The 24,578-nt window shown below is 44.3% G+C and overlaps 2 protein-coding genes across 3 annotated transcripts; both read left to right on the top strand.

The window, feature by feature from the left end:
• Positions 1 to 4,686: 4,686 nt before the first annotated feature.
• SNRPF (small nuclear ribonucleoprotein polypeptide F) lies at positions 4,687 to 6,006 on the top strand. Its single transcript, XM_055807246.1, has 4 exons — positions 4,687 to 4,837; positions 4,975 to 5,100; positions 5,327 to 5,391; positions 5,889 to 6,006. Exons 1-4 carry the CDS (start codon positions 4,835 to 4,837, stop codon positions 5,953 to 5,955), a joined length of 261 nt encoding a protein of 86 aa, XP_055663221.1. The 5' UTR covers positions 4,687 to 4,834; the 3' UTR covers positions 5,956 to 6,006.
• Positions 6,007 to 9,816: 3,810 nt separating this feature from the next.
• Positions 9,817 to 23,098, top strand: AMDHD1 (amidohydrolase domain containing 1). 2 transcript variants are annotated; one of them, XM_055807244.1, is made up of 9 exons: positions 9,819 to 9,981; positions 11,259 to 11,365; positions 12,377 to 12,441; positions 13,037 to 13,314; positions 17,593 to 17,818; positions 19,289 to 19,413; positions 21,816 to 21,909; positions 22,309 to 22,469; positions 22,916 to 23,098. In XM_055807244.1, exons 1-9 carry the CDS (start codon positions 9,845 to 9,847, stop codon positions 23,028 to 23,030), a joined length of 1,308 nt encoding a protein of 435 aa, XP_055663219.1. In that variant the 5' UTR covers positions 9,819 to 9,844; the 3' UTR covers positions 23,031 to 23,098. The 2 variants fall into 2 exon arrangements, with proteins under 2 accessions (XP_055663220.1, XP_055663219.1); XM_055807245.1 differs by lacking the exon at positions 22,309 to 22,469 and having other exon boundaries at positions 9,817 to 9,981.
• Positions 23,099 to 24,578: the final 1,480 nt, after the last annotated feature.

The following is a 24,578-nucleotide window of genomic DNA, read 5'->3' as shown; positions in this document are numbered from 1 at the left end:
CACAAATAAATAAAGGTTTTCAACATGCATAAAAGGAGGCTTTAATGTTCCCATAATTTCTGTACAATACCCATCCTATGCCCCTTCTCGCTGGCACAGCCCAGCCTGGTGACAGGTTCACAGCAGAGCCACTCTGGCAAACCTCTACAGTGAAGGGGGGCAAAAAATTTTTGTAACTCCATCAAGATCTGGCCTTTTGTTAGCATATACCTGCCACCCCCCAAACCTCATGTCACACCAACATCACTCTGTGGGAAAAAGGCATTGTGTTGATCTGAAACTGCACATAAAACCCCTACCCAAGAAGAAACCCTCTGTTTTCATCTTCCCAGGCTCACCTCCATCTCCTGCCCGGGGAGTCCTTCACAGCACAGTCTGCTCACTAGGCAAGTTCATCCTAAAGAGACTTTTGCATCTTGCTTGTGTTTCCTCACATTAGTATGCCAGCCACCCCCAGGCATGCAGGGACGATGGCAAGTCCTTTGGTTTTTTTGGTTCCCCTGTGCCTTTCCATTCAGCTGTTTCCAAACACTGTTCAGCAAGACCGAGCATCTAAATTCTAGGCTACAGTCTTTCACTGAGATGAAAACATAGCAGCATGTGGAAAGTGGTATGTCACTCGGGTCAAACCTGAAACAGGCTAACCAGCTTTGTGGTTCCCTGCACCTGGATTCTATATAACCACCCCTGTGGCACAGCTTGCTTTGGTTTGGTTGATGAGGATCTTGGAGAGAAATTACAGACCTCTGTTCGTCTGAAGCCTGATGTCACTACCTACTGGATCCCAGTCCTGATCCATGGTGAAGGTTTGTGGTGGACAGTTATTGCCTCATTTGATCAAAGATGGTGTTATTAAAATAATAAATTGTCAGCACAGAGAGGAAAGGTGTTGTACTGGTAGAAATCTCTGTGAAAATACTGCTTGAAGGCAAACTGGTTTATCCTGGCACAGTCCCAGAAGGTCAGGATTATACCTCATGTGAGGGCTAGTGACAATCTACCCATACTGCCACAGCAGTTCTCAAAACACCAAGAGCTGGTAATTCATACAGATTTTTTTGCACATACAAAAAAATTAATGTGTTTCTTATTGAAAAAGATTTTTAGGCAAAATTTCATCAGGTATTTTCTGCAGAAAATCTGTGGGCAAGAGCAAATTTTCCATTAGTGTGATTTATAACAGCAAATCTTCCATTATGCCTACTGCTGAAGGAAAAATAAATTTTCTTCATGGCAAGAGTTGGCCTGAGTCCTAGATCCTTATTACATTTCAGCAGTACGGCTACAGCAGCAAAACTCTCCAAGGATGCACACAGCCTCAAAATCCTTCTAAGTATGTGAGAGTCATAACCACTGCATCCCTAAGTAGTTAGAATAGAGAGCTTGTCAGAAATCAACTCACGGTCTGCACAAGACTACTTAACAACTATCTAGCTTAGATTGAGGCATCATATCACCTAATATTTCCAAGAACCAGACACTGCAGTCTGGGACTTTGGCAAGAGAGAGGAAGAAGGGTGGTATGTCTTCATCTGGGACAGGTTGGTATGGGGAGAGCAGCAGGTTCTTGCACAGCTTTGCCAATTATGAACCCAACAGAACCAGAAGCTGAGGTTCATCCACCACGTAGCAGGGCTAACTCCATGCTGCTACACTGGATTTATTTTGATGCAAACCTGTCCTTTGAAGGTACTGTCTCCTGATGGAGCTTCCTTTTTGTTAACTCAGCTCTTCCCAGCCTTAATTCAGGGATGTGCCTTCACCGCTGCTTTAAGTTCTCTGACTGCAACCTTCTCATGATGTCTATGGTGTGATGGCAAAGTTGACACTGCTACTATTTCAGTGGAGATGAACTGCAAGGTATCAGAAGTAACTTGCTTGATGTGGAAGAAGAGTGCAGCAGAGCAAAACCCCATTTACACTGACATATCACTAGGAAAAGGCACGGGATGGTCACTAAATGTGCAGCTCAGAAGCTGGAAGATAGGGCAGTCCTGGAAGTTTGCTTAAGAAATGTGTTATGGCAGGCAGAAGGGGGTTATTGCAGGGAGTTCCTGTCTCAGCAAACTCAGCTCAATCAGGAAATATTTCTAGGCAGCTCAGCTTCCTCTCGGTGATGTGAGGCTACAGGGGCTAGCCCTCTCTGCCTGGCATTACGGTGACATGGTACATTAATAACATCAGTGAGCATTTGCACTTACACAGAGAATGGCATCTAATGAGTCCCTCCACCAGAAATGCTGCTGCCGTGGGATGTCCCACTGCTTAATGTGTTTCCTTAGGAACGGAGTGTAGGTGCTTGTGCTAAATTCCTACCCCTGACCCGTAAGAGAAAATCCTATCTATCCACTCAAGACCTAAGGTTTGGATTAATCTACGACAAAGAATCTTTCCTGTTCATTTCCTGGTGAGAAGCAGCCTAAATACCCTGACCCAAAGGCAGAAAAGAATGCACATGATTACTTCCACTATTACATGGGGAAATACAAAGAAGACAAAAGGTGAACTTCACCCCTGCACTGAAGGTCAGGAGAAGACACGCATAAGAAAACTGTCTCTGAGTCAGAATGATTCAGTCAACAAGATGAACAGCAAATTCTTCACAGGGGAAAAAAAAAGCAAAAGCTATTTCACTTCCTGATTAACCAAGTTATTCAGTTAACTACATCAGATGTAGTCACGCATTCTGTGCTTTCAGTACTCCTTTCTACCCTACCACCACACAAAATTGCTCCAGACCCAGCCTACAGCTGATGAGATTACTGACGCGTGAATTCATGCACTGATTATGAAAGAAGTCAAGCACTCCTGCTCTCTGACTTCTATGCTGCTATCTGTGACCCTCGGAAATTCTTCTGGGTTTTGCTAACTTTATAACAACAGGGCTGAAATATTTACTCATCTGTCAGAGGAACAGAGTGTATTAGAAGTTAAATGTAATTGCTCCTGTATTTCTTGGTACGCAGAAAGATTTCCCTACATGAGCATGACACGTGATCAAAATTTGTTCAGTATGAAAATAAGAAGCGCTTTCTACAGATAGCATACTAAACCTGTTATATTGCCACCCACAGATACACATACTTATCCTTCGTAGTTGTCTGAAAAGTGCAAAAATTACTCCCACTGTATGATTTTATCCAAGACACTTCTCTAAGCTCATTGCATTCTGCAACACTATACATGTTATCACTTGAAATTAGCTATTCTTTACTCCAAGTAACATGAAACATTTTGCTACCAGAGTAGCAAAAATCTGAGTCTTGCTACCAGAAAGACGATTAGCATAAATTTTATGTTGTCTCTGTTGCCCATCCAATACACTCACTAGAAGAAAATCACACTCATTTCTAACCATCATGGAAACAAGTATCTGAGTGCAGATTTGATACGTGCTAGTTACGAAGAAATTTCAACTCTTATTCACTCCTACTTGTTTGTAAAAGTATCACAACAATTGTGTGTGAGGACAGTCTGGACCTGGAGAAGACAGGTTGTTGAGTCAGCACCATTAAACACGCAGATTTAAGCAGGTGATGATGGTTTTGCTTTCAACACTAGGGCGCTAGACTGATCTTTGGAAGGTGAAGTGCACAAGAAACCTAATAGTTCTGTTACAGAAAGGTTACTTCCTGAACGCATGTTTTCCACATTGAGTATCCAATACATTGAAGGGAACATGCTGTATGCAGGAACACAAATACACATTGTGGCATTTAATGACTTTAGACATAGAGAAGATGTTAAGTGTAGACGTGACAAATTAGTAAACGGTACAAACGTTGGTCCAACATATTAAGTCTGTCAAAGGTTAAAGAGCCACAAATTGTAATAAAGCAGGACTGATGTTTCATGTGGGCGCACAGCCTGATGGTCTCTACAGCCAAGCAAAGCTCCAGCAACTTCGGCACCTGGGCATCAAGTGGGACCGGGTAGAGCACTCTTACACGGGCAAGGAGATCGCTTACATGTCTTAGAAACTCCGAGGTTTTCAACCCACGCAAACCTACTGGTCCGCAAATCTACTCTTACACACGGCTCGCTGCCGCCACGCTGTCACCGCCTGCAAGACTCGCGGGTACCATCGGGCCGCCCCCCGCGGAGCGCCACGGCCCCGGCGCCAGGCCAGCACCGCCACCTCGTGGGGACGCGCCGGCGCGGGGAGCAGAGGCAGCACGGACAGTACGGCCGCGGCCGAGTGGCCGCGCTCCGGGCCCGGCGCCTCTCGCGGGGCGCACGCAGCGGTACGCCACCGGGAGCTGCGCCCGCCCGACTGCCCAGGAGCGGTGCGCCCGCCCCCGGCCGCAGGGCAGCTACCGCTCCGGCCGCCCGGCTTCCAAGGCAAAATCAGGTTGCTGCCGGTCTGCGCGGGGTGAAACCAGCCCCCTAGGGCCTGCGAGGCGGCCACCGGCCAGGGAAGGGCCTTGTGCGCCCGCGGAACGCAAGAACGCGGTCCCCGGCCCGCAGCCCACCACCGTGCGGCAGGGCAGCTCGGCGCCGCCCGGCCCCGCCCCGCCCCGCCGAGCGCGGAGCGCCCTGCAGCGCCAACGATTGGCTAGGAAAGGGAGGAGGGCGGCCAGATTGGCCAATGAGAGAGGCCCGAAGGGCCGCTGAGCCAATGGGCAGCCCCGCTTTTCGCTTCGCGCGTGAGAGTGCCCTAGCCTATCGAAAGCTCGGCTCAGCGGGGTGAGGGGTCAGAGGGGAGCGCGGCGCCCCGGAAGTGGAAGCGGGAGCGGGAGCGGGGCTGTGCCTATTCTCACGCATCCCGCGGCGCGCACGAGCGGTTCCCGCGTCGGCCTGTGCTTCTCGCGCCCCTGCCGCGCGCCGCGTCGCCATGGTGAGGGCGGTGCTCGCGTTGCGCGAGGGAAGGGGCGGCGGGGGCGGGGGGGAACGACGGTGGGAGCCGCGGCCGTTACCGGCCCCGAGGCGGCGGGGCGGGCAGCGGCGGCGCTGACGGGCCGCTTTCCCCGGCAGAGCCTGCCCCTCAACCCCAAGCCCTTCCTGAACGGGCTGACGGGGAAGCCGGTGATGGTGAAGCTGAAGTGGGGGATGGAGTACAAGGGCTACCTCGTCTCCGTCGACGGCTACATGAACATGCAGGTGAGGGCAGGGCGGGGCGGGGGCCGCGCCGGGGCTGCGGGGGGGGCACTAGGCCTCGGCCCCGGCGGGGCGAAGCGGGGCGCTTGCAGAGGCTCGGCGGTGCCTCACCGGTGGGCGCTGGGCCTCCCCCGGTGACCGCAACCGGGCTGCGGGGCAAAACCGCCGCGTGCCTCGCGGAGGTGCTGCTGTTACAATCGTTCTGACTTTTGCCGGCTTCCTTCTCAAGCTTGCAAACACAGAGGAGTATATAGACGGTGCGTTGTCTGGACACCTGGGTGAAGTTTTGATAAGGTAATTAGAGTATTTACGGTGGAGGCAGCATCTTTCCAAACTTTCTCACCACTTGCATTAAAACTTGTATTGGTAGGTGCTTTTTCTTGTCTAACTTATTGACGTAGCTCTTATGTGAAGGCTATGAATGTGACAATGTGAAATTGAGATCTCTTTGCAGGGGAGGAAAAATGAATTTTTAAATATTTCTATAAGAAGTATTTACAATCCCTCCTTTGGGTAACGAAATACTTCGTTTTTCCAGATTATTGTATATCTGTTAATCGCTTGGCATTATAACTAGTGCATTGCTACTGAAAACGTTTTGCATGCTTGGAAGTTAAACATGACCGTAACTGTTAACTCAGAAGTAAAAACTTCTTCTACAGCATTGTTAGCCAGTTACTACTTTTATAAACTTGGGGTGGTGGTGTGTGTGCAATTGCAGTGAACTTTGTGGAAAAGCTGTATTAAAGAAAATCATTAATAACTAAGGGAGCTCTTGGTTCTATTTACAGGTGTAATAATGTTTTGTACATCAGAGGTGTGGAAGAAGAGGAAGAAGATGGAGAAATGAGAGAATAGGTGTTTTGTATATCTGGAAATAAACTTTTTTTTCTTTTTTTGTTTTCCATACTTTTGTAATAAGGTGTTTACTTTTTGCCCCATTGTGTTTTAGTATGGGGGAAGTTAATCCTTTAAAACTACTCTAATTTTTTATTGATATCCAAAAAACTAATGCTGGAGGGTCAGGCAATTATTTCCATTTAAAGCTGAAAATATTAGAGTGAAAAGTCAGTATTGAAAAAAACCAAACCAACCAACCCAAAAGAGCCCCCCAGAACAACTTACAAGTCTTACCAGGATCAACAAATGCCATTATTGTCGAAGGAAGTACCTGAATTTAAGTGATTGCCAGAATGAATTAAATCTTCGAAGTTGTGTACTCCAGAAGAAAATTGATGTTTCATTGATGCGTTGGCTCAGTTCAGCATCTGCTGTCAGACAGCCATACGGGCAGTGCAAACTAGCATGTAATAGAGGGTGAAGAACGTTTTGCCGTGTATATGTGACTTTCTTCTGTCATTCTAAGCTGCATTGCTAGGTAGATTGAAGGAGCTGCAGGAATAGCCTTTTCTCTCTCTTAATGTTGATGATAGTATGGACTGTGGAATAGTAAACAGAAAAATCTTTGAAAAAAATAACCTGATATGCCTGCTGCTGACGGTTTGGTGATGATTCCTTCAGCTCTGGATTGGTTAATGAAGAGGACACAGGTATAATGCTTTGTAGCCCTTTTTAGTAGAAACAAGGTTTCACCTCTTAAGTGACAAAACTAAGTAATCTTCAGTATTTGCAAGAACCTCGCTCTTAGCTGTCTCTGCTTTTAACAGTTGAAGGCTGTGGGCAAAATGCCAGTTATTTGCCCATCTGAAACAGGAAAATATGGCCATCTGTATATTTTACAGTATTTATGTAGTTACTTTTTAAATACACTTAATCTTTAAACCTGTTTACAGACTCTTTAGAGATAGCTGTGAAGACTTCACTGCAGGTGAGCTGTGGAGATCTGTTACATCTCAGTGTATCTGAGAAATATTCTGCTTTGAGCCATAAAGCTGGAAGTGCAGCTGTGCAATCATTAGTAAAGAAGGACAAATTTGTATCAACTTTGTAGCCAATATCTACACAAACAAAAGCCTCTTGCCAGCTATAAAGGTCCATAGCATTCAGAGGATTAAGACAACGCACTGCAAAATGGGAGTGTACTTTGTGAGTCTCTGGCATAAAAATTAGGCAGGGACCCAGCTGTGGAAGTAGATCTCACTGACATGGAACTTGAGCCCAGACCCTGGTCACTTACCAGTGCGGCTTGAATTGCTGGGCAAGCCACTGCAACGACTGTACCTTAGTTTCTGCTGTGTCTTCCTCAGAGCATTCTGAAGTAGAAAAGTTCTGTATAAAAGCTACACAGGTGGCAACTGTGGTAGGCACATGTGGCATGCAGATCCCCAGGTCCTTAGGCTAGGATCATGCATCCTTTCAGAGATGATGAGTGAACAGAGTGCTGGACGCTTTGGGCAGTGTTAGGATTTAATACTGGTTATGTGAATTGGGAGAAAACCAGCCTGTGGGAATAGCTCCTGCAGAGAAATACTGCCCTGTTTCTTTCTCATGTTGGAATTGGAACATGTGTGTGTTCCTTTGATATTTAAATCTGTAAGTTGCCATAAACTGAAAAATCACATTGGATGTACTTGTGAAGGTCTTTTACTACTTTAACTAGTCCCTTATTTTTGGCAGCTTGAAGGCTTACTTCCTAGGCCTGCTGAAGAAGTACCTTACAATCTCATTGGAAAAGTGAAAGTAGCTATTTAAGCTAAAATCAGCACTAGCACAAGAATAAATGAGTACTTTTAAATCAGCAGTGAGCTTAGGAAACTTGAAAACAACTACAGCAAATGCGTTCTTGGAACACTTTCAGTTGCAGGAATGAGAGGCAAAAAGATGTTTGTGATGCATGCCCAGTTTAACATCTGCATGATGCAGAATAGTGCCCTTTCCATGTTACTGATATTTACAGTGGTATCAGTATTGGAGAAGAAGATGATTGTGATTGTCATCTTAGTATACAGTTCATTCCTTGTCTCGAGTGGCCTGGCACTGCCCTGAAAGCAGCTCCTCCACATGAGGCGAAGCAGGACTGGAGGTGAGTCGTGTAATGTAGGATCTGGGCGCTGGATCACCGGATGGTGCCATCACTGCAATAACATGCTAAGTGTTTTAGTCCTTCAGCTTTAGAGAGTAACTGGGAAGCCCTAGCATATGCTGAACCACTTTTGTGTATGTAGGTGAATGTGACTGGTTCCTCAACTACAGAGAAGTATGTATCTCTAGAAAGATGTCTTTCAAGTTGTACAATACAGGCAGCATGCTTTATTCCTCTCAAGAGGGTAAAGAAAATGTTTTCGCGCTGCAGAGAGAGCTAAAGCCCTCCTGTGATGCATAGCACTTCCTCTGATTCCCTTCCTAGGGGGTGAGAACTCTTCGATGTAGAATGGCAGTGCTTGTTAGAGAATTCATGGCTTCGCTGTAGCACTTTATTTGCCACCATCCCACCATGCACAGAGAAGTGAGATTCTGCTCTGGCTGAACCACCTCCCCCCTGGTTTATTGGCAGGGCTGATCCGGCCGGTGCCAGGCTCCACCACAGCCTGCTGTGTTTCATTCCTGACACACCAGCTCTCCCCCCACCACTGCTGCTTAAGCATTCCCCCTGCAATGGAGCGTCCTGCCCTTGCTATGATGCTGTTGCAAGGTTCCTCTCTAACTTCTGCTTCCAAACATACTGCCGGGGAAAGCCAAAGTCAGCAGCAGGAACCCCTGGAAACAGTAAAGTACCATCTACCCCATCTCCTGGCAATCTTCCTCATGCCTAGCGAGAGAGAATAATGCTTAGGAGGAAGATGAAGGTTATGTCATAGTGCAATACTGAGCCAGTGAAGTAGTATTAGAAGATGGTAGCCGATACTATTACTCACCTTTCAGGTTTGTTGTTAAATGCAAATCACTGTATTTTAGCTGCATACCTTGCCTCATTTGCAAACAGGACCTCACCAGAAAGGCTCATTCAAAGAGCCCGTATGTGTTTCTGCTCTACAGGAATGTGTGTATGCACAGAGATGTGTTACAAGCATTTTAAATTGATCCTCTTTCTAAAAGAAAAGAGGATGTCTAAAGAAGATTACCATCATTAGAAGGGTGTTTGAGGGACCACTCAGAAAGACACTCTGTTTTCCATCTGGGAATTACTGAAGCCCTGTAGATGCTATGAACGTTTGAAGAGAGAAGAAAACCGAAAATCCACATTAGGAGTAAATGTTTGCTCCCAGTTCTCCCATCCCTCATTCTATAGGGGGTAGCAGAATCGCACAAACCTTTTGATAATGGAATTGGATAAATTAATGTCTGCCGGGATGAAGTAATGCCTGCCAGGATATCCAGCGCGGTAAGAGGTGTTACGGTCCCTCAGAGGCTGGCGCTGGGATGCCGGGGAGGTGATGGACGCCGGGGAGGGGGGACGTGGGCAGACAAACGCTCCCAGTTCAGGAGCTCCCGTTATCTGGGCAGAGGAAGATCTCCAGGCAGTGCGGCGGGGACAGAAGGCTCTGGGACCCCCCCGCCGGCCAGACCGGTGCTTCGGAGCTTGTCACAGACCAGCCCCACGTGCGGATGTTGTCCCTGCCTCGGACCGCACCAAATCCAGCATCCCCCGCCGACAGCAGCCTGCTGCCGAGCTCGCCCTTGAAGCCCGGTGCCTGCGCCAAGCGCCGGCTTCGCTTCCCACTGCCCTGCCCTCGCCCTCTGGTGTGGTGGGAGGTGGGAGATGGGGGGGTGGGGCAGGAGGCCCCTCGCCCGCCCCGCCCCGGGGGGACTTTGAGCGGAGCGGCCGCCGCCCCCGCACGCCGCTGCCATGGCGGGCCGGCACCGGCTGCTGCTGGAGAACGCCCGGCAGCTGGTGCTGGTCTGCGCCCGCGGCGAGGAGTGTCTGCGGCGGGAGGGCGCCGGCGGCCTGGCCGTGCTGCGGGACGCCAGCCTGGTGGTGGGGCTGTGAGTGCGGGGCGGGCTGCGGGGGCCGGCTGCCTGCGCCCGGGGTGCTGCCGGGCCCGGGGTGCTGCCGGGCCCGGGGGCTGCCTGCGCCCGGGGTGCTGCCGGGCCCGGGGGCTGCCTGCGCCCGGGGTGCTGCCGGGCCCGGGGTGCTGCCGGGCCCGGGGGCTGCCTGCGCCCGGGGTGCTGCCGGGCCCGGGGGCTGCCTGCGCCCGGGGTGCTGCCGGGCCCGGGGTGCTGCCGGGCCCGGGGGCTGCCTGCGCCCGGGGTGCTGCCGGGCCCGGGGTGCTGCCGGGCCCGGGGGCTGCCTGCGCCCGGGAGCGGCGGCGGGGCGGGCTGCGGGGCCGGGGGCTGCAGCCGCCGGCCTGCGTCGAGGCGGGCCTTCATCACGTTGATTATGTCAGTCAATGTGTCGATACCTTCCACTGTCATACTGCGTTGGCGCTTCCAGCCTGGGGAAGATAACTTATTGATCGTTATTGTTACCCTCTTCTGCCTCTGCTCCGTTTCTGGGTGAACTGACGCAAACCAATAGCGGTCATATAAATAATTTGTGTGATTAATGAAATCATAATTAATAACATAGCTACGTCTCTTCTCTCTCATTTCCTAATGCTCTGCTATTTGCATCTTGTAAATACTCAGCTGCGTAGCACAGAGGTACCTTCAGTGAGGTACTCACGATGACTCCCTGTTACTATCCCAGTGGCTTGAGAAGAGCTGGAGAAAGGCAGGGCATGAAGGAGAGGGGTGCTGCGTGCTCCCCAGGAAGCTCCTCTGGTGCAGGTGGGGTGCAGCCCATGCATGGCTACAGGGCAGCCCTCAGGTGCATCCTGGGGTTCCCAGTACCATCCTCAAGAAAATAGCTGATGAACCGATGATCAGCCCCAAAGAGATTTATCCTTATGGCTTCCAAGGGCACAAGGGTATGATTCAGGTCCAGGTGGTGGAGGCTAGCAATGGCAGTTTGACGTCCGTGAGGGGGAAGAGTGCCCTGCAGATACTTGCTGGAGGAAAGCTGTATATTTGCCGATCCACAAGAGAAAGATTCTGTTGTCTAGCAAAAGAGTACCAAGGCATTGTCCTGAGGGGTCTAAGCAGAGGACATGACAGGTGTTATGGCAAACAACTTGAAATGTGTGGCATTACCCCATCGACCCCTGTGAATCTATAAGATTAGCAAACCACCTCCTGTGTGCAGCTGCAGTCCTGCTGAACGTCCCTACCCCTGCCTCTGGAGAGTTGTTGCTCATGCTCCCTTCGTTCATTGTCGTTTGCAGAGATGGTTGTATCATAGCTGTGGGCCAGGCAGATGTTATTCGCCATCAGTTTTCAGGAGCAACATTTGAAAGAATAATTGACTGCTCTGGGAAGTGCGTGTTACCAGGTAGGCATATTTTTTCATAAAGATACGGTGCTGAATGGTGGCAAGAGCTTAGAGACAAAGTACATGCGTGTTAGATGTCCCTCCATCCTTTCTCCTCTATATTCAGTACTGGTTTGGTAATACCTTGTGCGGGGTGCAGAGTATCATAGGTTCCTCATCAGGACCGCTGCAAGGAGAAAATTGCAGTACTCGGGATGGTTCTTTTGGACTCCATAGTGGAGATCTGTCTCCTGTTTCATCTTACATCTGTTCCTCTGTAGCATAGATCACAACGGTAATGTAGTTGGCCCACTGAGTGACTTTCAGATTCACCTCTCTTTTCTGCACCCTTTGTGCCCATCAGCCCTTCAGCCACGGAGCTCAGTCTGTCCAAGCCTGTCCACAGTTGGTTGAATTTTAAGCTGCATATTTTGCAACTTTACCTGATAAAAAATAAACCTGAGCAAGTTTATGGCATGTTAAACTTTGCAAGTGTTAGCACATGACTGTTAGACCTCGCATTTTTTTTTTTCATTTCATTTCATTTCATGTTTCATTTGCAGTGGCCTTGGGCACCCAGTAGTGTTGGTTTCTCAGCTTGCAGAAAAAGCTCCTGCTGGAGTAAGTGGACTGTTGCTGGAGTAAGAGCACGTGATAGCATACTAAGCCCAGCCTAAACAGTTTGCCTTTTTGAAAGAACAAAAACTTAAAGTCTAATGAACTCTTTCAAAGTTTGTCAGTTATCATTTTTTCCACAGTTTGAAAACACCACCAAAGCAACACAAAAAAATCAGCAACTGATGCATTTACCTAGAGACATTATGCATAAGGTGTGACACCTAAAAATTTGACAGAAAATGTATAGCCTTTGAAGAAAATCCTAGATTTTTGGCTGGTTGGATTTTTGTTTTTCTCTAACCAATAGAGACTTTATAGGGGAGCTTCTGCTGTTCATTTAATTTGCTTCCATGTTCATAACCTCTTCTCTTACACAGTGAAATAACTGGAGTTTGTTTACTTTGTTTTCTTTAGGCCTGGTAGATGCACACACACATCCAGTATGGGCTGGTGATAGGGTTCATGAGTTTGCAATGAAGGTAATGGCACAAAATCGCACAGCTGGATTTTTCTTCCTCTTTTTTTTTTTTTTTTTTTTTTTTATGCATAACTATTTCTACTTTCTAGTGACTCCCATCTTTCATTTGTAGAAAAATACATAATTTTTGTTAGATAATCTAACTGAGGGAAGAGGGATGATTTTTGCATACTGGTAGGCTGAGGGAGGAGTGTAACAGCAGCCTTTGCAGCCAGCCTTGATATATTTTTTGCATTAATTGAAGCAATACAGGAGTGCTGCCTTCTATTACCATTCAAACCTTGATTATTTGTTTTTTTCCATACAAGTTAACTTTTGAGCTAGAGATAGGTTTTCCCTTTGGACTCAGGGGGAAGCAAGTCTTCGGAGTCATTCTCTTTATGTCACTTCTTAAACCATTTTTTCACTTAAGTGGAGGGGATAGAGAAGAGGAGGGGGAGGGAGGAAGAACTAATGGGAATTTTCCCCCTGCTTCTTTTTCTCTCTCACTGCAAAGAGACCTCAAATCACTTTCCAGAATCCCTTGGATAGAGAATGCACATTTAAAAGCTAATTGTGTGTGGGGGTTGTTTTTTGTTTCCTTTTTTTTTCCAAAGCTGGCAGGTGCGTCCTACATGGATATCCATGAGGCTGGGGGAGGAATCCATTTTACTGTGGAACACACTCGGAAGGCTACAGAAGAAGAGCTGTTCACTACTTTCAAACACCGACTGGAACGCATGTGCAGAGCAGGATCTACCTTGGTTGAGTGCAAAAGTGGATACGGCTTAAACTTAGACACAGAGCTTAAGATGCTCAGGGTGATCGAACGTGCTAAGCAAACCATGGATATTGGCATTTCTTCAACGTACTGTGGAGCTCATTCGGTGCCAAAGTAATACGCCTTGATTTTTCTTGCTTTTGTTAAGTATTACTGCTTTACATTGAAAATTGGCTGTTATTTTCAGAAAGGTTTCTTCTGCCCAGCCCTCCTAACTTGTAACGTATTTGAAATGGTAGCCAGTATTTAAAGAAGGCTCTCCTAAATTTTTAATTTGAAAGAAGATGGGGAAGCATTATTTAATGGATACTAAATGCCAGCATAAGCTTAGCACAGAACACCCTCCTCCCACTGGTGCTCACAGTGAGCATAACGTACAGTGAGCATAACAATATTTCAAAATATTCCTTTACAGCAAGTTCTCCTGCTTGAGTTTTCGGCTATCCTTCAAGCTTAGTCTCTGCCATGAGCTTTTATTTTTATATTTTATTTTATCGTATACTTAATATTTATATATCATTATTATATTAAATATATATCATATTTATAAAATTAATCTTTTTATATAATTATAAACATCACGTATATATAAATATATGAAATATATATTAAATAAATAAATATTATTTAATAATACCTCAGTAAACAAAGCTTAGTTATGCTTCCATGCAGTGAAGAATTACATATGTCTTATAGGCATGAGTAGAAAATTAATGTCCTTAATCACAACTATTTTGATGGCTGAAGTAGGCATACCATAACAAGCCTTCCTCACCTTGATGGTTTTTTCCTTATGATGAAAATAACATCTTCAAGTTACCAGATTTCATTGTATGAAAAAATTAATGAGGAGTTTTACCTAGGTAGGTGCATGTGACCCATGTATTTTGACAGACTAAGTGGCAGGCTGCTGCAAAACAAGGCACATACGGTGGAGGCAGGCGTAGCATCACAGTGATACTGTAGCAATGTTTATGAGATGTTAATTTAAAAAAAAAATTTTTTTTACTCCAGAAAAAGCCTACCTCTTCCAGCATTCAAGAAAACATGACCTAGAAAAAATTATTTGCAATTTAATTATTGTGTATTTGGGGCAGGATGGGAAATTTTCTTTTGTTAATGTAACTCTTCAAAAGGAATCCTATATCATCTTCTATAACCGGAAGATGGTTAAGAATAAAATAAGTATAATCTGCTGAAAACATCAAATATTTCTTTCAAGAAGCTCTACTAAAATTTGGAGGACTTAGTGGTTAAATAAAATTGAGGTTTTACTCCCACTTTATATATATTTCTTAGCCCTTCCTTTCCTCCTCCTCTAAAAAACCTGGGGAAGATTTTGGTCAAAATCACAATCAATAGTCTTTCCCACCAAAATATTTCAAGCATTTCTATAAACTATTGAAATAAATTCCAGTGTTTTTACAAATATATCAAATCTTATGTGTTAGAAAGACAGGTGTACCATCTCATTCTCTGCACGGTTCTGTCCCCACTGATGCATATCAAGCATAACAAAATAGAGGTAGTGAGGATATTCTATTTTAAGTAAGTAGAAAATGTTGTTGGGGAATTGAAGAAATTTCCTGAAGGAAATACTGAATTACCTGTATTTTCTAACTTGGATCTTCTTTTCATTCAAATGTTCACATCTAGAATATTTTGCTTGAGTTTCCTGCTACTCTTCAAACTTAGCCTCTGCCTTGGGTTTTTATTTTGACCAGGAGGAATTCTGCAGTCCTTCCCTCATCCAAGGCCTGATGATCAGAGCCATGGTCCTCATCCTTTGGCTGGCTCCTGAACATCTGGGTTCAGCTGAGGAAAGCATCCTGCTTTGCTGAGCTGCAATTTTAAACTGAATTTCCTGCAGCTTCAGTAACAGTGGAGGATTGCAAGGGGAAGCAGGCTTGGGGCTGGGAGTTGCTCTGTAATATTACATATGCAAATGAGTTTATGATCTTGTGGATTCCAGAAGCTGTTAAACAGACATCTTCCAAGTCATTTAAGCTCATGCAGTTTGCTTTCATCTTTATATTCCATAAAACTGCCTTGTAGTTCACTTATGCATAAATCTTACGAACAGAAGAGTAATATTGATTTAACTATTTTTATTTAAAACTTCTTGATTTATGCAGGTCTTAAAATGCAATGCCTGCAAGATGTTTTTTGTGGCAGGTACTTAATGGTTATTCTTGGGTAGATGGCCGTTAAAAGTCTAATAATCTTGTGATGGTTTTGGAATGATCATGGTCATGCAAATTCATTACCATCAATCTGCTAACATGAAATCAATTTAAAATCATTCTATTTAATGTGAAACAAGAGAGCAATACTATGCTTGCTCACGGAAACTGCTGCTGAGACCCCCACAGGGCTGCTGCCGAGGAGCGTTGTTAAGTTCTTGCTGAGGCATTTGCTTGTTTACGTCTTGTACTTGGTTTAATTTACTGTTGCAAGTCTGGCCTCTTACAGCTGAAGCCTCTCCATAAAGTTCATTTAATTGGCAAAAGTGCCAACTCTTCCATGTTGCCAAGTCTTGCAGTATGTGGCATGTCTTGTAAAGCCTCAGTATGTAGAGTCTTAAGAGGAACCTACCTCCAGACTTGCCAGTACTGGTTATTCTTTTTTTTCCCACCTGGAAATTAGCTTTGGGCAAATGCTGAGAACTTGCTGCATGTATTTGTCCGTGATTCTAGGCATATGGTGATTCCGTCTGGTTTTCTGTTTCTAGAAGGCACCATTGAAACATGATTCAAACTGACCCTGCTGTGCACCAGGGGTTGGGTCAGATGAGTTCCAGTGGTCTTTACAAACAAACACTAAATCTGTGGGACTGTGATACAGCGCACTGGTAATACACAGTATTATGGTATGATAATGGTAATACGCAGTACTTAGTGAAGTGTGCACCAAGCAGGGCAGGCGACTGTAGTCTGAGCCGTCCTAGAGAAAAATAAGGCTGCTTTGTTTATAGTGATCCTTGTTCCATCCATTCCTTTTAAGAAATGTTTCCAGCCTTGGAACTTCCAGACTTCGAGCATCTCCGGTTCTTTAGGAATTGAATCTAAAATGCTTATAGTAGGGGGGCAAAGAAACAATTGCTCTATCATCCCTTTAGTCATAATTTTGAATCAAATTTATGATTGTGGGGATGTCTGATTGCAATTGTGAGTTTTGGTTGGTTTTGTTGGGGTTTGTTTGTTTGTTTGTTTGTTTTTTGATTGGCAAGGGTTCATTGTGCATTGTGCCCTTTTCATCTTTGGGAAGACATTTTGGAAGTGGTTTCCCGAGCAGAAGTCTCTTGTGTTAAAACAATGGCAGTTATGCATTCTTGGGCATTATGTCCCCCAAAAAGTGAAACCAAGACTTAGGTCTCCCTCTGTTTTGCCTTGGCTCTGGTCCTCATTTTTTAGTCCAAGTTCCTCCAAAGGCTACTGAGTAAAAGAAGAAAAGGGAGAAGCTCGAGCAACCTCAATGACTGTTACAGTGAGAGGCGAACAAAAGAAGGGCCATAAGCTGGGTTCTGCTCTGCTTTAGAACCACACAGCCTCATTTATAAATCTAACCAGAATTTGGCTTCTTGAATTTGCTGCTGCTGTAAAACTCCCAAGTCGCCCACACATGGTACTCGAATAATGCTGGTCTGTGCATGCCCTGCAGGGCCTGAAGGGAGGATTGAGGTGTCACAGGCACCTCTAGCTGCAGTATGTCACTTAGCTTTAGATCTTAAAATTGCAAAATATTAACTTAACTGCATATTTTGGGATTGTTTGCTCTTTCAAAAGCATTTACTGATCTGTCCCGGGTTATCTTTGCATAATAGGGGGTTCACAAATGGTTCTGGCTTTGGCAAATTGAACCTCCAGAGGCCCCTCTGACTTAGAAACAGTTTTCCAGCTATCGCTCTGAATGATATGAAAGGAGGAGAGATACATTTAATGATTTGTGCTGTACATCCCCTTTGAGCTTTGATACTTGCATAACAATATTGCATGCATACTATTTAACATATATAATAATTTACATTTTTGTAAATAGTTGAAATAGTTGTGTTTTAGAATACAGTATAAGGAGGTCAGAATATATGAATAGGTAAGCAGAATAATTAATTTTAAAATAACCTGTATCTTGGTTAGCGATCCAGACACCAACCTTATGAAATATATATAGCAGTGCAAGCTAATATTCTTTGAATTGAAAGTAACTCAAGTTTGAGAGTACATGAATTACAGTAGTTTTAAAATTTTAAATCTGCAGGTTTGTTGAGTGATTTGTATTTGCATCATTTTCTAAATAATCTTGTAATTGCATGTACGATTTGAATGTTTGCCAGACTTCAAGGATGTTATTTAATATTTTCTTTTATGTTATATAATATTTTCTTTTCCTTAGAGGGAAAACTGCTACTGAAGCCACAGATGACATTATCAATAACCATCTCCCTAAACTGAAAGAATTGAAACTAAGTGGTGAAATACATGTTGACAATATAGATGTGTTCTGTGAGAAGGGAGTCTTTGATCTGGAGTCTACTAGGAGGATTCTTCAAGCTGGAAAAGATATAGGGTTACAGATTAACTTCCATGGTGATGAACTCCATCCAATGAAATCTGCTGAGGTACGTCTTTCTTAACATTCAGTTAAGCCATTTTTGCTCTTGTGACAGCTGAATCTTTGAAAGAATTGCAGTTTTCAAACCTGAGGTTTTCTTTTCTAAGACTTTATAAAATAGACCGTTCATAGACACCTATTTCTATCAGATGATAGAATGTGCAACCCTAGTGCAGCTTTGGTGTTGGGAGAAGGGTTTGCCGGAGTCAAGAAGACGCTCAATATGAGTTATGCATCTTGCTCAACTTTATTAGTTTCTAACACTACTTATATAGAACCGATACATATGCATATTCGTAAAGCAGAAATGTAATTGGTTAGTAGTCTCTAAATGTGCGCGGTTCTCACACCCCTAATTATCATGACTAAAATAAGCATTCTATCCATGTAGCTAATTGTGTTGCTGTGCTTCAGCCTTGCGGTTTGCTACTCCCTATTTTCCCATACCGGTCCCTATCTCTCTTGGCCCTGCACCTGCTTTCCCAGCAACTGTAGCTTGTTACAGCCACGGCCTGTTGGCACAACATAGTTACTCAGTCTCAGGATTCAAGAATAGCTCAAGGCTACCTTGCTTGTTATCTTCAGCACAGCAACTTCAGTACAATTCTGATTACAGGCCTATTCTAATACCAGGCCTGGATTGTGCAGATCTTCAGAGATTCTAAAGCCATGCTTCTGCAGCCATTCTTCTGCACTTTGGAGTTAAGGACATGGGAGGAAGCCTTGACCTCTGGGACTAACATTCACTGCCTAATCAAACATTGACTTTGCTTATCTTCCACATGGGATACAGATGGGGAAGGTGGATATCTGTGAACCCAGCAATGGCAAAACCACAGTTTCTATAGAACTTGAAAAATCTTTTTTCCTTAAATGTCTTGTCAACAAGTCAGATGTGCGGTGAGCACACTCAGAGGGATGGTTTAGGCAAGAATAGGCTCCCACGTATCTTGATTAAAAAAAGTCACTCTGAGACCATGTTTCACCATCATATAAATGTTGCTTCCTTTCTGTGGGGTCAACTCAAGTTATTGTCTTCTGTAATTGAAAAACACCAAAAACAAACAAAAAGTTGATTGATCATAAAAGCCTTTTTGGTGTTTCACCATTGAAGGCAGCAGCACTACTACTTCAGCAACCAGTGTCAGTTTTGTGAACTGTTTTCTGCTGGATACTTTATGAACAGGAGTTGATAATGGTTTTACCCATAGCAGTCCCGGAGTTTGCATGGTAGGCTGATTAAAAACCCCACCAAAGGTATGCTTGCACTTAATAGATGGTTAATACCTTTTTGTGATCAACTTTTCCTGCAGTAAATTAGCAAATGCTTTCTCTCTATATTCTGTTTGTTCTTTTAAGTATTCTTTATGATTTTTCTTTTAGTAAATTTTACATTAATAGTGAAATGTCTCCTCCAGTTGTTTGAGAACAACAACTGCTTTACTGAATTGAGTAACTTTCTTGAAAATTTGTGTAGCTTGGAGCTGAACTAGGAGCCCGGGCTATCAGCCACCTGGAAGAAGTTAGTGATGAAGGTATCACGGCGATGGCAAGAGCTAAGTGCGCTGCTGTCCTTTTACCAACAACTGCCTACATGCTAAGGTAAGGCCACCAGATTGGAGGGAAACCTTTGTAACAGCAAAACCATGTTTGTGATTTCCGGGTCTTTTAATGTAAAAGCATAAGCTTGTATCTGTGCCTTAAAGATCAGGCTGGATCAGTGAAGACAATCACAAATACAAAGAACTGAATGAAACTCCTTACATCTTGTTTCTGGAGGAGATCCTCAAAAATGAGGCAGTACCATTCCCTTCTGAGGAGTCTCACAGTAGATGTGGAGTGGTTCAGTCAGCACTGGAATTTAACCCTTATGACAGGCTAAGGTAATAATAGGGCATTCATTTAGGGAGAAAACTGGACCTTTAATCCATTCAGATTCTTTAATCTATTTAGACTTTGAAAACTGAGTTGGCTTCTTTTCAGGTAATTATATCTGCAATATATGTATTTGCTCTCTTGCAGAAGGTTTTGCTGGGAAGTTAATCTTTTGTTATCAAAAAAGCTGAAAGACTGTGGGTAGCATTTTAAAAATCTCGTCTGATTTTACCCAGGCAACACTGAGCAGAATTGCCTTAAGAACACAATTTTCCATATGCAGATATTACTGATAAACATAGGTGGATCACCTGCTTACCCCTAATGCCAAAAATAAGCCAATTAGATGATGAGGACCATGACCCGATAACACCTTCCTTCCCATGAAGAGAAGATCCTTGAGCTGATATTGGTTTATTTTCAACACCCTGCTTTCTGAAGCATTGAGGCTTGGGCCATTGCCACCTGTGCTCACTCCTATGTCCGTGCTGGTGTTTCTGTTTGCGGTTAGTTGTTCATGTCCTGCACCAGTGCTTTTGAACCACTGGCTGATTGCAACTACATGCGTGGCCAGGATACAGATCTCAGGGGGGATGTGTGTTCCCTCCCAGGCAGGGAGGTAAAGGACGCACAGAGGCACAGCCACCCATGGAAAAAGCTGCAGCTGTTACTCACGTGTTACTCCAGAGATTCCGTGCAGTGGAAAGTTTATAACCTCAGGATGAGCCTAAGATGGGTATAATAATGAGCTGTAAGAAATGAGGCCTCATTTGTTGCGGTGTCTGGTGCACTGTTTACTGAAAACAGGTCTCCTGGTCTGATGTATTCTAAAAATGAAGAAGCCATGAGCGAGATACTCATTAAAAGAGTATTAGAGGGCTGAAATCTGTGCAGTGTATGAGAAGGAGTTGCTATGATGTCATGTGGTGCATCTTTTGCTGGCCTCCCTCAGCTCCTTCTGTACCACTTATGAGAGCTCAGACCTTGGGAGGTCTGGCTCCTGCACTGTCCCCTGGCTTTAAGAAAAGCAGTAGTGGTCAGGGCTTCACCTGATGGCCAAAGCTGAGCTGGCAAGTGCAGCTGGAGAGCCGCTTAATGGTAAGCGCACTTGTTTTGGCCTTTGCTAACCATTGCCTGCAGTACCCCTAAGGAGTCTGGCGGCATGGCGCAGCAGGGGGTGCAGAGGCTGGAAGGACACATGAGGATGGGGAATGGCTCTTCAGACAAATCTTTTTAAACACAGTTAACTCCCAGGGCATCGTGGTGTGCAGGAACCGGTGGTATTTTCTCATAAATCTGCTAAGAGGCTTCTATAGGGAGAGGATTGGCTTATACCAAATGTAAGTACTTCATCGAGATCTCATTTATTGTTCTTTTCTGTTAACTACGGTGCTTTTAATACTGCTTTTTGGGCAGCAGTTGCTGTAATGTTTCATTTTTATTGTTACACTAGTTTATTTTCAGACACCATGTTTGGCAGCATTGGCTTTACTAGCAGCTGTGGTTAAAACTTCTTAGGGAGTATATTTCCTAGTGCCCACCCTTGCAAACACCTACCCAGTTTAATCCAGCATCCAAACAATTTTGAAATGGCTATTCCAGATATTGAAGTTATTGAAGATCTATTTTGCATTAACATTGCTAAGTGAGCAAATCCTCAAATATATACAAATTAAATTCACAACCTGAACTTACTATTTTGAATTGCCAGCAGAATCAGGAAGGAAGGACTGCATCGCTTGTGCCACTGCTCGTATTTGGGAGCCTGTCTTTGAAGCTATAAGAATTAGAAAATTACATTTTTGAGAAATGAAGATTTTCACCTTGTAAATCCTCAAAGTGGCTGAGGTCTGGATAAATACCAGAACTTTGGTGACCTGGAGCCCGATAGTTTGTACTGCCTGCTGCCACATGCTGTTACTGCAAAAGCAGTGGATCACACTTCCCATTTATGCTGTCCATAGGGTGATAGGTAGGGAGTCAAGAGAAGATTTTGGGCTTTTGTCTCCGGAAGGATTAGTGTAACTGAACGCATGAATGTAGCCAAACTGAGTGATGACTTTTGCTCCTGTAAATCATCATATAATAACTAAGCAAATTGTACTGACAAGTGTCTTTTTCCCCACTAGACTGAAGCAACCTCAAGCTAGAAAAATGTTAGAAGAAGGAGTTATAGTTGCTCTTGGCAGTGACTTTAATCCTAATGCATACTGCTTTTCAATGGTAAGCTATTCCTAATACTCATGACACCACAAAATTATGAAATCTCTTTGTAGTACAGCTTGTGTATAGATCTTGCACACTTAAAACATTCTTCATAACCGCACAGACCTGTATGCCCTGCTCAGGCAACTGCTTATGCTTATTTGTATTGGTAGTTTTTGCCAGAAATTCTTGAAACCAGAAGGGGCTCTATTCTTCATATGCACTGAGAGGCTTATAAAAAAGGCTCTCAGACTTCCTGATTTTAGAGTTCCCATTATGGAGTTGGCAAGATTTGCCTTATGCAGGACAACTCCTTCTGTTGCACCAGGAGGAAGGAGAGTGCTTAGGGATGTGAGGCATGAAGAGCTTTATTTATGTGACTGGTAACTCCCATGTTCCACTTAATTTGCCGACCAGCCTATGGTGATGCATCTAGCCTGTGTAAACATGAAGATGTCAATGAATGAAGCATTAGCAGCTGCCACCATTAATGCGGCTTATGCCCTGGGAAAGTCGGACACGCATGGCTCCATAGAGGTTGGCAAGCAGGGGGATCTTCTTATCATAAATTCATCAAGGTTTGTTTTTCCATTGTTGTTTGATATGGGATTTAACATAAGGGACTTTGTTTTTCATGATGTTTAGCTAGTGGAGAGGTTAGTGAATTCCTCGTGCTTTAGAAGTTATTTTAATCTGAAAAAAGGGACATTGCTAGCATCTTAGAGCCATTTTCATTCTCCTTAATCACTTCAGTGGAAAATAAAGCCTAAGACTTTTGGGGCTAATATTACAAATGATCCTTGCCTAATTACAAATTATCTACAGATGTTTATTTTGTGGAAGGAATTCTTTACTGATTTGTACATTAACTCACTGTATTCATGCAACAAGAGATCGACATGTAGACATGGAACAGTATTTTCTCATGGTTCAAGCAAATCTTTTCTAATTGCCAGGTATACTAGGTATGTGATCTGCTTTTATGCAAGTCTGGGTATTTGTAAACCACTTGTTGTCTTTTTAGGTGGGAGCACTTGATTTACCAGTTTGGGGGACATGAAGCACTGATCAGCTATGTTATAGTTAAAGGGAAAGTCATCTATCAAAATGAGAAGTGTGGGACAATGAGCAGTTACTGAGAGAAGACAGTCATTTAGGAAGCTACTGTAATCAAATAAACGTGGAGTATTTCAAAGCAACAGACAAATCAGACTTGTATTTACTGGTAAATCGTTTGCCTGCTCACCTTACCAGCCCTCTTCTTCAAGCAAACTTTACCAAGTGTTACTCATTTGGTGCATCTTCATGTCCCTTGTCCTTCTCTCCATCGCCTGAAAGTAACTTCTAACTGTATCCAGTTGAAACAAGGCAGTTTCCAAAAATTGTTTCCTATACAATTAATCTACAAGATTACTGTATTTGAAAATAGCCCCAAAAACCCACCAATGAATGAAGAGGTTTGGACCCAGGTAAGATTTATTGTGAAGAGTAACCTGTGCTGGAGGGCCAGGGGCTCAGTCGTGCACATTTGGAATGGCCTTTGGCGGTGCTGGGAGGCTATAGCATCCTGAGGCGATGTTCATAGGTCCCATCTCTGCGCAGTCCCAAACCCAGTAGATAGCAGGAGCCACAGTTGTGGTGGGAAGCATGGTATCTTACTTCTCCAAAGTACAAAGTCTCCTGGTTTCTGCAGCCCTGAAACTCAGTAGGAGCCCAGCAAGGTGCTGCTTATCAGCTGGTCTGCAACTTCGTCCCTTGCTGAGATTCTCAAGCTCCTTCGGGGCTGTATGAGCACAAGAAGGAGGAGAGGAGGAAAGTGCAATCACGTACAGCACCCGCTGGGCTGCTGAAAGTTGGAGTGCACTGTAAGCTAGAGGTTGAATCAGACCTACCATTGGAAATCGGTGATGCCAAAACCTTACAGTTTGCTCTTGGAGGCAGTTAGCCCAGTGAGGTCTGGTGAGTACAGCCAACCTCTCAGAATTTCAATTACTCTGAAATTTTAAAGATCACAGGCAGTGTTGTACAGATGTTCCAGAAGAGACCTGATTTCATTTATTCTAGGCTGAATCTGAAATAACATGAGACATGTTTGTTCATGGAAGTTTGAATGTACATCTGATGATAAGTTTGTGAGTATGACAGCTACTCAGAGTAATGTCAAAAAACAAGATCCTGGGTTTTTTTAGAGCGCTCTTTTTTTCTTTCAGTTACTATTTTTTTCTGGGGCTTGTACCATCATTTGGGGATGTGGTATATAGAAAAAAGGATGATACAGCTCTGGAGAGTTCACGCCGCTGCAGTGTTTTGGCAGAAGGTCTGGAGTAGGGAGGATCTGTGAATACACACTGACTGAGGCTTTTCAACTTTTCGAATGGATGGTGGCTGCAGAAACAAAAGGGCTTAACTGTCTGCAGGTGAAGTCATAAAACTACACCTGACAAGTATGAGAAACTTAGCATCAAAAATAATTATTGATAAAAGCAGTGTGACATAATCTGTGGTACAGAGCAGAGTGTTTTAGTGAACTAGAACCCTGAGGAAGGACAACAGTCTCATTCTGATTAACAGATATTTGAAAGGCATCACAAACATGTGTGAGCTTCTGATCTCCCTGAGCCTTGGGCATACCTGTTAACATCCAAAATACATAACCCACCCCCTAGAGTATCTTTGATCATGCTTTA

The sequence above is a fragment of the Falco peregrinus genome, chromosome 6 (assembly GCF_023634155.1).
Source record: "Falco peregrinus isolate bFalPer1 chromosome 6, bFalPer1.pri, whole genome shotgun sequence".
Classification (NCBI taxonomy): Eukaryota; Metazoa; Chordata; class Aves; order Falconiformes; family Falconidae; genus Falco; species Falco peregrinus.
This window is presented reverse-complemented; position numbering and strand designations above follow the sequence as displayed.